Below are 16591 nucleotides of genomic sequence, written 5' to 3'. Positions count from 1 at the left end.
GTAAGAATTTGTGCTTTCACAGGAGACGACTTCCCTCTCCCTTCTACGGAAGAAGAAATCCAGACGTTTGACGAAGAATTCTTTGAGAAACACATTAGGACCATTGAAGTAGAACTTCGAGGAAAAACTCGATCCAGATCTATACCAGATCTCTCCAGTCTCAAATCCAAATTACCCAGATTCTCATGTAAGTATTTTTAGTTGTTCACTCATGCAACAATTGCATTGATATTCCTCATCTGTAAAAGGAAAAAAAACTCAAAATTTTTAAATGTTTTACAAGCAAGCAAAGTACTTTGAAGAAAGAATATTTTGATTACCAAGTACAGTTAAGCCTGTTTCAGCGACCACCTCTGTATAAAGACCACCTGTTTAATGGTAGTGTTCCGATTAATCAGGTTCGTCGAGTATCGTTGGTTTGAGGTGTTTGATCAATTTATCAAGTAAGAATTCTGTAATCGAGTTTCATCAGAGTTTTTCAGACACTATAAACCAAAGTATAAAGTTAGCTGATCAGTAAAACATGTAGAAAAATCATAGCCAACTTGTTAAAATCATTCCCTTGTGTGTGGTTGTCACTCATATCATTTCAAAGTTCAAGCGTCTAGGGAATTAAAGAGCGCATAAGCACTACGTAGTAATGTAAACGTTCAGACGAGCATGATTTGTGAAGAAAATACGCGACAAGAAAACAGGACAGCACAGAGAGCCTCGTGATTGTAAGCCTTTGAAGGGAATTTTATACGAGACTTTTTTATACATTAAGGAACAAAATAATTGATTTTAATTGATCATTGATTGGTTAAACAAAACTGATGATCAACCATAAAATTTCAACCGATTCCCAACACACCTGTTTAATAAAACCACTTTCTTGTGGTCCAAAGTAACCAATTTTAACATGATTTATCCTGTATATAAAGACCACTTGGCTATAAAACCATATTTGTTTTTCCTATGGATGTTTTTTTTAATGAATTTCGATGAAATAACAAAGGTTAAAGGTTATATAAGTGACTAGCAACTCAACAAAACAGCCCTAAGATTGTATGCTCTACTAAATATATCTATTTCTCCTTGTTAGATGTCATCTCGGAAGAAAATTAATACAAAGACATGTATATTCTTGTTGAATGTTAAATTAATTTAGATACAAATTTAAGTGTGTTGCCAAAGCTTATTTGTTAAATGATGAAGGATGGAGAGGCGAGGGTTAATTAAATCTTTGTTCTTAAGAACAGGAGAATACTGTCTGAGGTTAATCCATTTATCCTTGTAAATGCAGCAAATCAATGATATTAGCTTTGAAATTCAATTTTATTTTGAACTCAGATCAAGAGCTACATACATCACCTTCAGAATCAACAAATTAACATATTTTACCATAATTAGTAGGATATAAAACTACCTACTGTATTCGACCCAATAAGCGCCCAGGGCGCTTAAAAAATTGATAAAAATGAAAGGGTGCTAATAAGTCAATATTATTGCAAATTTATTCCGTTTTATGTAGTTTCGGTCCTTATTTATACCTGGGCAATTTAAATTGAGGCCTCAAAAAGGGGGAGGGTTGCTTATAGGGACATGGGCGCTTATTGGGTCGAGTATGGTAATTACCTTATAGAGATACTCTTGAACTTGGGATAAAACATTTAGACCAGGGCTAGCAGTTTATCATTTTCAAAATTTAGCAACAAAGTTTTTATAAGTGTATGGTTGATATAATGATAATGATGATGTTTATCAACCAATCATTTTGCCGCACAGACCTTATGCAGTTTTACGAGATTGATCTGATAAACCTGAAGTATCATTGACATAGTCAAGTGCTGAGCTAGACGTAAACTTCCTGTTAAAGATAATTTATAAAATTATATTTTTGTTTATTGAATAAACAAGGAAGTTTGTACAATAATAAGTTGTTTGTGTTTAACTGACAAACGGCAGATTTTTGGTTTTTTTAAGGACGTTCATGTTTTTGTGTGGGGTTAGGCAGGGAATCCAAGGGAAAATGGCATTTATAATATTTCTAGCGGATGGAAATTTGTATAATCATGAATAAAACAGATCACAAATAAAAAAAAATGCTCTTTCATTTTTTGAAGATAAATGAATACCATGATTCCTTATACCTATCAATATCAAGCCTATGAAATGCCTTTAGGTCAAAGTTACAGGCATTAAGGAATATTTTGTGCTCTGTTAGGCGGAAGATGCTGAAAAATGTTATACCATGAATTTTGGTAAATGCAAGTTTAGAATTATTTTTTTAATCTCTGAAGGTCAAAAACTCAAAAATCAAAATATTACAGTGAAGACTAAAATTGAAATCTTTTTTAGAATGACTGACTTTCTTACTTTTAAATACTGATAAAACTTGACCTTACAACTAATTTCACAATTTTAAAGATGCTCCACCGCTGACAAATGGTATTTTTTCACTATCAAAAACATGAGCAGACGACTTAGTATTTTTCTTCTGTTACAAAAGTTACTTACTTTATACCATTACCACCTTTGAAAAGTTTGAGCTTCTTCTTTTACTTCAAGTTAAAAATATGAAATATTATTAATTGCATCCCGAAAAAAATTCCATGGCACTATATCCTATAATGATTGACTATATACACGATTAATCACCAATTATTGTTCAAATGATGAATGTCATTTATGCTCTTTCGGCAGTGGAGCATCTTTAATCAATATAATGTTAACTAATATGGTATTGTTATTTAGTTAAGATGTTCTAGGTGTTTTTTCATTTGCTGTTGGAGTTATGTCCCTTTACACAACTCGTTCTCCGATTAATATGATTACTTCATTAGATTGGATTGAATGTCCACAATAGTACATAATGTATATGGTATTATTTTATAATCCTCCTATGTCAGATAGACCTATTTAGAGCAATAAATCTGTGCGTAATATATTTATTGCACAAGTGCCTAGGTAAGAACCCTTATTGCAACGTCAATAGAGGTTATTATATGACAGTTTTGATATCGCACCTTTATCAGCCCGAAACGGCAATATCAGTCCAAGGGCCGCAGGCCCGAGGGCTGATATCAGGTCAAGGGCTGATAAAGGGTGCGATATCAAAATTGTCATATCATAACCTTTTTATCACAAATTTTGAAAAAAAGAAGTAATAATTTTTAGAATTTAAAAGTGTATTATAACGTATTGAGCAGTATTTACTTAAATCATAATGTACTTTAGGCCAATTTAATGTTGAAATAGTGGGAAGCGTTTTATTACATATATATGCTTTACAAATATACAATCACCGATTAAATGAGTGATTTGAATATGAATTTTAAGCAAATAAAATATGAATGGCGATGGTTCGTTTTCGGCAATGAGGACATAACTCGTTTCAACCTGATCCTACTTAAGACAAAATTCCCAGTCAAATCATCATGAGCAGACTATTTTTTATTTCCGATATCTTTCTCAATACGTTTATCCGAGCTATTTTGAAACTGAAAATTTCATCCGCCGTCCAACTTATCTTCCGCACGGGAAACTGAATCGAAGCGGCAACGCTAAGATCCGGATGGAAAAAAAAGAGGATGGCGTGATATCAACCCGGGCTGATAACTCATATCAGCCAGGGCTGATATCACGTTGTGATGTCATTAAGTGATGTCTGCCCAGGCGCTGATATGACGGCGCAGACGGCACAAGTATCACATGGGCAACACGTTCATTATCAAAGACAAAAGTGTGATAATAATTGTTATTTAACGTTGCAATGGTATGATATTTCATGCATCATAATGTCCTTAAAAATTGCATCCTCAAAGGCCAAAGCGGGGAGCACAAGTTCTTATAAATGATGTGATATGAGAACAAAATACTCTTTTATATTTTGGATATGAAGGATGATAGGGACATTTGACCCTCTGAGTCATTAAGTTAAGTAAAACACTGTGCAGAGCCTCAGATTTGGCTTAATCAAGTGACACCTCGGGGAAAACATCCAAATCCTTAATAACCTCATATGAACAAAGTTACAAGAGTTTTTATAAAAATTCGCATGTTGTATTTCCTGGAAGATCCTGCTCTGTCATTATAAGAAATGTTATATAACAATCATGATGTATGAATAACGAGATAAGTGTCTGTGTATCAGTTCACACATACAATACATGTCTTAGTCACTCTTCATCATAAGAGATACTGAATAAAGTGAATTTCATTGAAATCTTCATCTAACAATATATCAATTTACAGTATAGAAGAATTAAATTCTTTTCATATCACATTATTATACCTGTGAAACAGGTTATTCTTTTTCTTTCAATAATGTGCCAAGCTCCTTAGGAGCATTATCGCACAATGCGAGATTTATGATAGAATTCCACTTTTTGCCTGGAACTGAAGCTTAAGAAATTTACCTATATTATTGCGAGGAATCCATATTATGCTCAGAAAATTAAAACCCATGTGGTCACACAAGTGACGCCATATATATAATCACATTTCACAGCTTATTCGGGGATTCAAATTTCCCATCCAGGTGAAAGGCAGACATGCTTTATCGATATGCAATCTGATTACTATCAAAAAAAATATATAAATGTTACATTGAAGCAATTCACAAAACAGTTAAAATGAAAAACATAAAATTTTACCATATTCGATTGCATATATCATGTGCATCATATTTTCTGACATAGATTTGCCCAATGTTGATAATGATACCATCAAAATACTGAGGAGTTATAATGATAAAAGACTGATTTTGTCTGGTATTTCCATTGGGATCTACAACCAGGAAGAGAAAGCTTTGTTCTTTATCCTTTTGTCACTCCATCAATCCTTCTTTTCTATCTCAAACACATTGTCACTGGAATTTCATTCTTTAATAAATAGGTCACAGGTTCTGGGTCAAGTAATGTATCATTTTTTACTGTGATCTCCCATTTGATAATTACCTACCTCAAAGACAAATCATGGATAATGTTAAACTCTGTATTTTCTAATCTGATTCAAAGGACGTACTATAATTTGCTAGAATGTCTTATTTTTATTCGCTTCATACCTAAGCTATATTTTAGGATTTAATTAAGATCCAGTTCTGGCCATGTAGCGATTGAGTTGAGAAAGACATTTACGGTTATATTTCCTTAGATAATAACGGATGGCTAATTTTAGCAGCTTTCATTAAGACTGCTACCTTGCAGAAATGTATTGTAAGACTCCAGAATTATTATCTTTAATTAAGTTTAAATGCTTCGAAGGCTCGTTAGGTTTTGCAGTAATCCTTAATAGTGCAGTATCAGCACCAGATATTGACCCGGACTCAGTGCTGGATTATCAGCATCGGAAGGATGTTTGCTTTCATTGAACATCTCCATATGCTTTGTTAAAAGACAAGTAGTTGAAATTGATTTTGCTGAGAAAAATGCATGCAAGCACATGCCCGCCACTGTCAATACATGATTGGCATGCCTAATTGATACGGCAAGATCCCGTAATAGATGGTTTGGTATCATGAGTGATGTCCTGATCACATATATGTACATGTAAATATGTGGCAGTGGAGTTTATTGATGGTGACCTGTAATCGTATAGAGACTTGGAATCAATAATTCATCAATGATCATCATTGACTCGGTATAGGAGGCCTTACTCATCATTGTATGGCTGGAGTACAGGAATTGTGTACCGGTACTAGCTCTCAGGCTACATGACCTTGCCCTCCTCCACCACGACAGTTCCACAGTGTGACAGTATTGGTAGCCAGCATCAATGGAGCCACAGCTCTCACAGACATCCATGGATTTTTGTGCTTCTCCAGCACTGGATAAGCAGAGTTAATACTGAGCATCAGTTCGCTATGTGTAGTGTATTGTGACAGGGAATTATAAGTGTCTTTGATATAGCCAGCCACCATGTGCATGTGGGGTAAGAATCTCGTTGATATATGTTGTAAGAAAAGACACTGATATATATATATATCATTATAAATTATAGTGCCTATATTACAGCCTGTTATATCTGGGATATATATATTGTGTGCCAAGCCCTCCATCACCATGTGTATGTGCGGTAAGCAATTTTGTTTAATATCTCAATTTTACTTTCTTTTATTAATATTTTGTATTTTTCACTAGAATTCTTTTAGATCACCACCTCGTTTTACTCTATCACACGGGGGACAGTATAGTGATTGATAAATATGTTTATTTTCTATCTTATTTCTTTCCTGTATCGTTTCCCGATGTTGTCTATGTAAACTATACCCGAGCTGACTCATGAATACCATTACTACTGGTATTGATTTGGGTTGGTGATTTTATAGATTTCTGTTCCTTTTATATATCGCAATGCCATTTGTGTTTGGCCGATATTGGAGCTTAGACATTAGCAGACATGGCTGTAGAATAAATTTATTGATTTATTTCGGTCTCAATTCTATATTCCACACTCATTTGGACACAGGAATATTTTTCTTCAATTAGAACTATCTCACTTAGACCCATTATTTCCCTGTGAGCTAGTGCAGTGTGTCATTGCTATTACCTGGGTATACACACAATGTATAGGATATACTGTATAACAATTATTTTCCGCATTTCAGAATTTTATGGTATTGTAATAGGTCATATCATTGCTATAACAAAACCTGTTTCATAGCTAAAACATTCTTAGATATATCAACCCTTTAGCTGGTATTTTTCTGTTTCATTCGATAAAAAAATGAGAAAATTCATTTTTTCCCCAAAAAAAACCTCAAAGATTAGTACAACGTACATAACTCACGGTATATTTTGACTATATCCTACAGTCTTCTTCAGCCATATGTGTTACTGGTCAGTGTAGCGTAGACGGACAATCATGCGACACTAGGGGGGGGGGGGGGGGGAATTTTAGTAGTAATTTAAAATTTCACTGGTATACATCAGAATGTATATAATATATTTATTCCCAATATTTTGCAAATCAAATTTTCAAACCTTATAGCAATGTCTTGTAAAATCATGAAAATGCTTTCCCCGCAAAAATAATTAGCAAGCTGTACCTATGTTGAAATTAATGGTGTTAATTAAAGTCATAATGTGCATACTCTAATGTTTGTAAGGATGGTCTTACAGGAAGAACACACAAATGGTTAAGGATAGGTTAGTTTATATTTTGTCTTCTGCCATATTAGTTTTCTATAGGGTCATTAAGGAAGGTCTTTCCTGTAACAATCATACGTGTATGTGTGGGGGCTGTGTGTGTTTAGGAAGCTGTTTTAAGTTGTACTGTTTGCCTCCTCAGGTTATAATAGCCTAAAACTACTGCTTGCTTACTATAAAATGCTACTTACAATAGGATAGGTTTTATATCATATGTATATTGGAATTGGCTTGGCTTTGTTATAGTAGACTGTATAGGGTACAAGCAGCCTTCAGGAGTCCATCTGTTACCTTTTATACCTATAGCATTACAATCGAGAAATCTCTGCTGAATCCCTATTAACAGTAAATAGTAAACTTTTAAATAAATTTTACCTCTCTGAAAGCTCACTTAGTCACTACACCTGTAGTCTAGTTTACCTGTCTGACAGCTCACTACCTGTCTGAATCACTAGTCACTACCTTAAAGTTTACCTGTCTGAAGCCATTAAGTCACTACACTGTAGCTATTTAACCTGTCGAACTCACTAGTCACTACACCTGTAGTCTAGTTTACCTGTCTGAAAGCTCATTAAGTCACTACACCTGTAGTCTATTTTACCTGTCTGAAAGCTCACTTAGTCACTACACCTGTAGTCTAGTTTACCTGTCTGACGACAGCTCACTACCTGTCTAAGAGCTCATTAAGTCACTACACCTGTAGTCTATTTTACCTGTCTGAGAGCTCACTAAGTCACTACACCTGTAGTCTAGTTTACCTGTCTGACAGCTCACTACCTGTCTGAGAGTTCACTAAGTCACTACACCTGTAATCTAGTTTACCTGTCTGAAAACTCACTATCTGTCTGAGAGCTCACTAAGTCATCACACCTGTAGTCTAGTTTACCTGTCTGACAGCTCACTACCAGTCTGAGAGTTCACTAAGTCACTACACCTGTAGTCTAGTTTACCTGTCTAAGAGCTCACTAAGCTCACCAAACCACTACTCCTTAGTATCAAGTTGTTACTTGAATGTTACTAGTTATAGTGGAACACTGGGGTTGTTAAAAGTGAACACTTTTCATTTAGTTTTTAGAGTTTTGTGCTGTGGGTATTCGACTTCTATTACTAGCCAATTGACCTTCACCGGAAGAGGCTAAGTGGTTAAGGTGTTTGACATTTTGCTATCAAGTCTTCACTCCAAAAGTTGTAATGATCAAGAATTGTTAGGCTGATATCTGACACTTTGAAACTAGGTCTTCAACGGGTCGATTGATTGAAAGAAAATGTTATAATGTCAGACATCTTAACCACTTTGCAACAATATGCCCAACTAAGAAACTGAAAAAAAAGAAAAATTTGAGAATTGCATGAGGACCGTTATAAACAAAATAAAAACATTATTTCATGTTCCCAGTGAATTTGCTCAGTCTAATTTGCTCAGACTAAGTGCTCATTGAGTAGATTAGAATCTAGATTTTAAAAATGCATACATTTTCCTGTTGTATCATCAAGCATTCACAGTCTCTACACTTTGGGTACGGGAGGCGTGCAATACGCATCATATCTCTTGTCCATAGTTCACAACATTTTGAGGAGTAATCTTCAGATAAAAGAATAAACCACCATGAAGTTGATTCATGTCTTCATTAGGAGCTAGAGCCTAACAGATTATATTGTGCTGGTATTGGTAATGAACTTGTCACTGTGTGTTACCCAACACAAAGATACTGGCTGACTCAGGCAAGACACCATTTGTATGAATTAAACATGACCCATTCTCACTGCTGTGATCTCTTTGTGTGTAGGTTTTTGTACCCCATATATAGACTCTCATGGCCTGCATGTATCTCAGCTGCATCAACATAGAAACAAAACAATTATACCACATAGGATGTCATCAGATGAATTAATTCTCATCATGGATCAGAGTTGTATTTATGTATACAATCTAAACACTAATGTAAACAAGGAATGTTTCTATTTTGTCATCTAAACACCTGTAAGACTTTGATGGTTAAGTGATTATAAAGGTGTCTGACATTCTACCACCAACCCTCTACCTCTGGGCTGAGAGGTGAAGATGTCTAACATTCTACCACTAACCCTCTATATCTGGGCCGAGTGGTTAAGGTGTCTGACATTCTACCACTAACCCTCTATATCTGGGCTAAGTGGTTAAGGTGTCTGACATTCTACCACTAACCCTCTATATCTGGGCTGAGAGGTGAAGATGTCTAACATTCTACCACTAACTCTCTACCTCTGGGCCAAGTGGTTAAGGTGTCTGACATTCTACCACTAACCCTCTACCTCTGGGCCGAGTGGTTAAGGTGTCTGATATTCTACCACTAACCCTCTATATCTGGGCTGAGAGGTGAAGATGTCTAATATTCTACCACTAACCCTCTACCTCTGGGCCGAGTGGTTAAGGTGTCTGATATTCTATCACTAACCCTCTATATCTGGGCCGAGTGGTTAAGGTGTCTGGCATTCTACCACTATCCCTCTACCTCTGGGCTGAGAGGTGAAGATGTCTAACATTCTACCACTAACCCTCTATATCTGGGCTGAGTGGTTAAGGTGTCTGACATTCTACCACTAACCCTCTACCTCTGGGCAGAGTGGTTAAGGTGTCTGATATTCTATCACTAACCCTCTATATCTGGGCCAAGTGGTTAAGGTGTCTGATATTCTACCACTATCCCTTCTACACTAACTCTCTATCTGGGCAGAGTGGTTAAGGTGTCTGCATTCTACCATATCCTCTACCTCTGGCTGAGAGGTGAAGTGTCTAACATTTACACTAACCCTATATCGGCTGAGGGTAGGTGTTGAACTACACTAACCTACTGGCTGAGTGGTTAAGGTGTCTGATATTCTACCATTAACTCTCTATCCCTGGGCCGCATGGTTAAGGTGTCTGACATTTTACCACTAACCCTCTATACCTCTAGGCTACTGTGGCTGAGTGCTTAAGGTGTCTGACATTCTTTCATTAGCCTTCTCCCCCTGGATTGTGGTGGCCGAGTGGTTAAGATGTCTAACATTCTACCATTAACCCTTTACCTTTGGGCCAGGTGGTTAAGGTGCCTGACATTCTACCACTAGCCTTCTCCCTCTGGATTGTGGTGGCCAAGTGGTTAAGGTGTTTGACATTCTTTCATTAGCCACCCACTTTTGGTCAGAGTTTCAGTCCTTCATTGGACTCAGTTAACAGCTATGTATATTAGACATTGGTTGCTGTTTTTGCTGCTATAGTGAAATCTGGCATTGAGACAAATTGATGGTCAATTTAATAAAATGCATTTTTGTTTAGGATTTATTTAATATTTCCTTTTAAGCTGGTACAGATATCAAATTTAAATGTTTCAAATCATACTTGTTGTAATAATGATTGAATTATAATCTGAATTTCGGCTTCGAGAAACTTCACTTTGGATGCCCTAATGGAGCATAAATAATGGAAGCAAAATTGGTAACTACCAGTTAACCTGAAAAAAAACTAATCTATTTTTGGTGCGAATTTTACCGTAGTTAAATTTCCTTCTTTTGAATGAAGCTTAATCTTCTGTGCATAAGATCCGAGAAATGTTTTAAATAATTAACGAGAAAACATTAGATTGTCGAAGTTATAGATCGATATCGGTGATATATTGACGTTCAGCCTCCTCAACAGGGATAATGACGGCCTTCTTACAGTTGTCCGCATCACTTGTACAGACACTCCACAACATGACCCCAAAATCAATAAGGGAACCGGGCCATCGGGTGTCTAATTGGTATTAGGAGCTCGGATAGAGCTGTGTCCCCTAGTTTGGTCCATTGATAGTCCCTCTGGATAATTCAGATAAAAAACTAGAAATATCTAAGTCAAAATCCCCCGCCTCGATTTGAAATCAAAGAATGGGATTTGACACCATGGAACATATGATGGGTACAGTAACACTATATACACCCTCTCCCCTCCCTCCTCCCACATTTGTAAGCTTAAATATGAGGAGTAATCAATTGCTAAATGGTTGCTTGAACATCTAAACTAGTGAGGTTTGTGTCCACTAGAAGTCAAATGGCAGAACCTGTTATTGAAGACAAAGTATCCATATCATATTTGACATTGTGAAATGCTCCACTTAGGCCTACTGTATAGCTGTTTATTTTCGCAGTTCAAAATTTTCACAAACTAGATTAAAAACTAGAAAATGAACTTGTAGCTGTTTAAAATTTCATGATTTGGCTATAAAAGTGCAATATCTAATTCATTTATTTCTCATTTTTTCCTAGATTTAATTTTCACAACATAGCAATATCTTTTGAAACTGCGAAACATCAAACTGAAAATAATGATGATTGAAATAAATGACAACAACAATAATTAGTGCTATATTGGAACTCTTTTATCAGGAGGTTGTCCCGACTACCACTTGGGACTACCACTTGGAACATCGTTTCTGTCGGAGTCCGGAGTCCGTGTGTTATAATGTGTCCCCCAGACCTTGGCTGTATCCTATCAACAATATACTTGGTAGTCTCACCACATAGTGATGTCCTTGTAGTGCCAGCAAACGCTCTGTATAAAAAGTCCTGGGTTATTCTAGAATACACAGCCTGCATACAGATCCAGAAAATCAATACCTCTCCCTCCCCAATACTACAAGGAATCCTGTCAGGCTCTCCTGGGAATCGGCCACCTTACAATTTTTGTTGCATGCAAAAACCACATGGCAATATCACAAAAATGCTTATCAATATTGAAATTTATTCTTTGCTGAAATGAAACTACATCAGGATTTTTTGTGTAATATTAGTAAAATGTGTCTATATGCATATTAGTTATAGATATATGTCTGATATCTCTCAGAGCTTAAAATATGGCAAATATAAATTTTCTATTAAAAATTAAACATGATTGTTTGCTAACTCATTTTAATGATAAACAGATTTTATTGTCCAAAGAATCAGATTTAATTTCAATTGGTAAGCAAATTGAAAGAAAATCTTTAATCTCTGAATTAATATTTATGCTTCATAGAAAAGATGCAGTTACATGTGATATTGATGCTGGGGCAGAAACGAAACCTCCATGCTGTTAATTAATGCATAAAATAGGAATGCATTGAAAACAAATGTATGAGAAAAACCGTTCTAACATTAGATAGCCCATATGTATTATACATGGTATTTTTTTGTTTAGTGTACTTAAATATAGTATTTTCTGAGTATTTTCTCTTGATGATAAAAACATTAGTCAATTCCAGCCACACAATTTGAATTTTAACCTTAAGGTTAGGTCCTATTTTAGCCATATACAATCATCCCCCAGTTTGTTTACACGGATATTTTCAATAGAAATCACTAATGATCTGTACTCTGTATCTAGCAGATGCACCTAACCTAATCACTAAGAATAATGTATCCATTCAGTGTTGCCTTTAGAGACGAAGTTTTCACCCTCACCATGCTCTGTGAAGCTGAGTACACCTTCAGTTTTAAACACCCCAAGGTAATTACCGTTAGGTTTGTGTTATAAGCCGTGCAGCAAATGACTTAATAGCACCTAGGGATTAGAGCACCAAGTAAATCCAAGTTCTAATTTCCTTCCCGCAGCTGATCCATTGTAGGTTTGGAAAAGCTTCGTTTACGGTGAATATATTTACTTTTTGGCTGTTCCATTAGTCGACCAATTTTGAGCAGTTGATTAATGATTCAGTAAGCCAGCCATCCACAACATGCATGCAGCCAACATCTGCCTCTGTTTTTTATATGTTGTGGTTTTTTAATGCATAAGAAAATTATTGGATTTTATCAATCTTTTCCAAATACGGTAAAAACTGCTATAAAGCACACATATATATAAAGGCCACCTGTCTATAAAGGACACTTCTATATTAAGGACACCTGTTTATAAAGGACAGACTTATCAACCCCATTTATTAAAAATTACTGTATAACTGGGCTCCGTAGTCCATTTTTTAAACTAACAGTATACATATATATATTATAGTATCAAGGGTATGAACTCGGCAGTCGAGAAAAACGGACCTATTTTTTTAAAACCATGATTATTTTAATAAATGGGTTATATACAGTATTGACGGATATCTTACCTTAAAAAGAAATAATTTATCTTTCCATTGAGTGCTTGATGAACAAAATTGGCCAAGTATTGACGAAGTTATGGCTTGATGAATCGAGAAATTTACGAAAAATATGCTAGGTAGACATTTCCCTGTCCGGTCGAAATGTCGTCTCGGCTCTAATGGGCACCTCAAAAACCAAGCCAAAACCACAAAATCTACGCTTGTGGTGGTAAACAGTACCCATAACTGTGTTCATCCACAACCTCCTTTGGAGGTGTCATGACCCGTACTTTGTAGAAAACTCCATTTAAACATCGTGTAGCTCACTTACTTTAACCGTCACCGCCATGGTCATTTGTTTTTCGGAACGCTTCTTGACTTTACATATCGTGACTACATTATGCAAATTATGTAATGTTGTGCTTGTAAATAAACTCGAGAAGCGTTCCGAAAAACAAACGAACAATTGGCGGTGACGGTTAAAGTAAGTGAGCTACACGATGTTTAAATGGAGTTTCTACAAAGTACGGGTCATGACACCTCCAAAGGAGATTGTGGATGAACATAGTTATGGGTACTGTTTACCACCACAAGCGTAGATTTTGTGATTTTGGCTTGGTTTTTGAGGTACCCATTAGAGCCGAGACGACATTTCGACCGGACAGGGAAATGTCTACCTAGCATATTTTTCGTAAATTTCCCGATTCATCAAGCCATAACTTCGTCAATACTTGGCCAATTTTGTTCATCAAGCACTCAATGGAAAGATAAATTATTTCTCTTTAAGGTAAGATATCCGTCAATGTTGTATATAACCCATTTATTAAAATAATCATGGTTTTAAAAAAATAGGTCCGTTTTTCTCGACCGCCGAGTTCATACCCTTGATACTATAATATATATATGTATACTATTGGTTAAAAAATTTTCGTGCCAGGTCCCTGTGGTATAACTGGGCTCCGTAGTCCATATAGATATCACCAGTTTATAAAGGATACCTTTCTGTAAAGGACAGACTTATCAACACAATTTTGTAAAAATTACTGCATAATTGGCTTCCGTAGTCCGAATAAAGAGCACCTGTCTATAAAGGACACCTGTCAATAAAGGAAATTTGTATGATATCAATTTGGTGTCTTTATAGACAAGTTTGACTGTATATGTGAAATTATTGAATCTTGTAAGATCTATTAGTAAGGAGTCATTATATTCTTGGATTATTTGCCTAAATAGTACAGTTGAACAGAGAAACATTTTGGCCTAACACCAAAGGTTTTGCCATGTAATACATTCTTTACCTATGTTCCAATTTCGGAGAAGATAGAATGAAAGGTTTTGAAACAAATGAAAGATGAAAATATAACTAATCAAATGATTAAGCTTATCAGCTTTTGAACAACCAGGCCCAGATCAAAACAAATACATTTGTGGGTTTTATGATGCTGACCATTGTGATGAAAGCGATTGAGACAATTAAGTTTAAGTGGACAATCCTGATGGTCAAGATGTCATATTACAATATTGTCTGACAATTGTGTAGGTCAGATGTTCATGTACATTAATCAAGGCAGAAGTCATAGGAAGTTACTGGGTCATTGTTTTGATAAAAGGTCAGAGGAAATTTTGTTTGGTCATTGCGATTGTTCAGCTGATCAGAAGCATTAGGAGTTGTTCTGATGATGGAGCAACAAAGAACCATTGGCCAAGTAATCAGAGTCTTACTCTAAAGATCCATGTCACTGTAATAATCTACTGCACTATCATTCATTTATATGTAAACTAAGACCCACACAATAATGGCAACAAAGGGCAATAACTGAAAGCCATCATCGGTAAGGAGAGTGTGAAGAGCAGCAAAGACCCTGACTAAATGGTCTTCCCTGTACATAACTTACATAGACAATAACCATAAATTCATAGTTCAGAGAGCAAATCATTTGCTCAGACATATTATAGTTACGTTAATAGATGTCGGAGTGTTCCGATGTTATGTTCAGTACATCAAGTGGTCGCTTCCTGCAATAGACGGCCTACGATGAATGTTTAAACAGATGCCACGAGAGCTATAGCCTGGCCTCCGTCCCCACGGTCTGCATCAGTATAGGCGATCTCTGGAGATGCTAGGTAAAAGTAGCAAAAAGAAAAATCCATACAATTCTCTGATATTAGATAATGATGTTTTATGTACATACAATACATTGTGGGTTTGTCTGCAGAGGCTCTCGGTACAAATGTTTGTATGTATGGTAAGACATGCAACCAACCAAGTTAATTGAAATATAAAGTTGAATGTTGTCAATTGAAATTATAAGAGTTGCAAGGCTGCAGGGGCAAAATTGTCCTGACATATAACCAAAAGCCCTCCACCTCTGGGTCACGAGGTTGAATCCAATGTGGGGCAGTTGATAGGTACTGACTGCTAGTCGGTGGTTTTTCTCCGGGTACTCTGGCTTTCCTCAGTCAACAAACCTGGCACATCCTTACATGACCCTGGCTGTTAATAAGACGTTAAACTAATAAAACAAAACCTCTGGGTCGCAAAATTGAATCCCATGTGAGACAGTTGGTAGGTACTAACCCAAGGACAGTGGTTTTTCTCCAGGTACTCTGACTTTCTTCAACCTCCTAAACCTGGTGTATCCTTAAAGGACCCTGGCTGTTTATGCAATGCTTAACAAAACAAACCACACCAATGAGTTTTAATCACATCATGTAACATCAAAATTTTTCATTTGTTTTTCTTACTTATTGCTAATAGAGTGTAGATGAAGGGTTTGCATGGAAATAGCAAAAGCCAATACATTTCACATCCAATCATATTTAATCTTCATTCCTTCTTTCAAGGAACCAAAAGTTTTCATTTATTTTTCTTACTGATTGTCGGTGTGCAAGTGATGGAGGGTTTGGGAATAGGGAGGCCATTATAACTTGCTGTACTAAAGCTCAGGACCTATATATTTACATCTATATCAAGGTGTATCTTCATATTTTAGAAATATTTATGCTAATATACCCAAGGTGATGCCCTGAAGTATGTGTTTGATCTAGCCAGGTGCATACATATGATGTACCCTGCTATTTGGTCAAGTAACCCATGCACACATTGTACAGAAAGATTCAATGCAATTTTTATGTAAATGCGGTCAAACTCAACGTCCACTTTGAATAAACAAAAAAAAACTGGCAATTTATTTCGCCACGTACATGAATGCTTTTCTCTTTTTTATTATATATAAAATTATATACATCATGTACTGACACATCACCGATGTTTACTGACTGTAATAAATGTATGTACACATCTTTTCTGAACCTCAAGGCAGGACTTCACTCATATTATGTTGCACAATTTTTTCTGCAGGGTAAGTTTTAATCAAATAATGAAGGTTTAATTGAAAATGC

At 35.9% G+C, this 16591-nt stretch overlaps 1 protein-coding gene across 4 annotated transcripts in view; it reads left to right on the top strand.

Moving 5' to 3' along the window:
• Nucleotides 1–16591, top strand: part of LOC138304619 (FYVE, RhoGEF and PH domain-containing protein 2-like) — a 71237-nt gene that overhangs the window by 29354 nt on the left and 25292 nt on the right. For all 4 annotated transcript variants that reach the window (XM_069244787.1, XM_069244786.1, XM_069244789.1 and 1 more), the window contains exon 3: nucleotides 23–187. In XM_069244787.1, coding sequence (XP_069100888.1) covers nucleotides 23–187 — 165 coding nt within the window. The remainder of the gene's footprint in view (nucleotides 1–22; nucleotides 188–16591) is intronic.

This window comes from Argopecten irradians, chromosome 12 (genome assembly GCF_041381155.1).
Source record: "Argopecten irradians isolate NY chromosome 12, Ai_NY, whole genome shotgun sequence".
NCBI lineage: Eukaryota > Metazoa > Mollusca > Bivalvia > Pectinida > Pectinidae > Argopecten > Argopecten irradians.
This window is presented reverse-complemented; position numbering and strand designations above follow the sequence as displayed.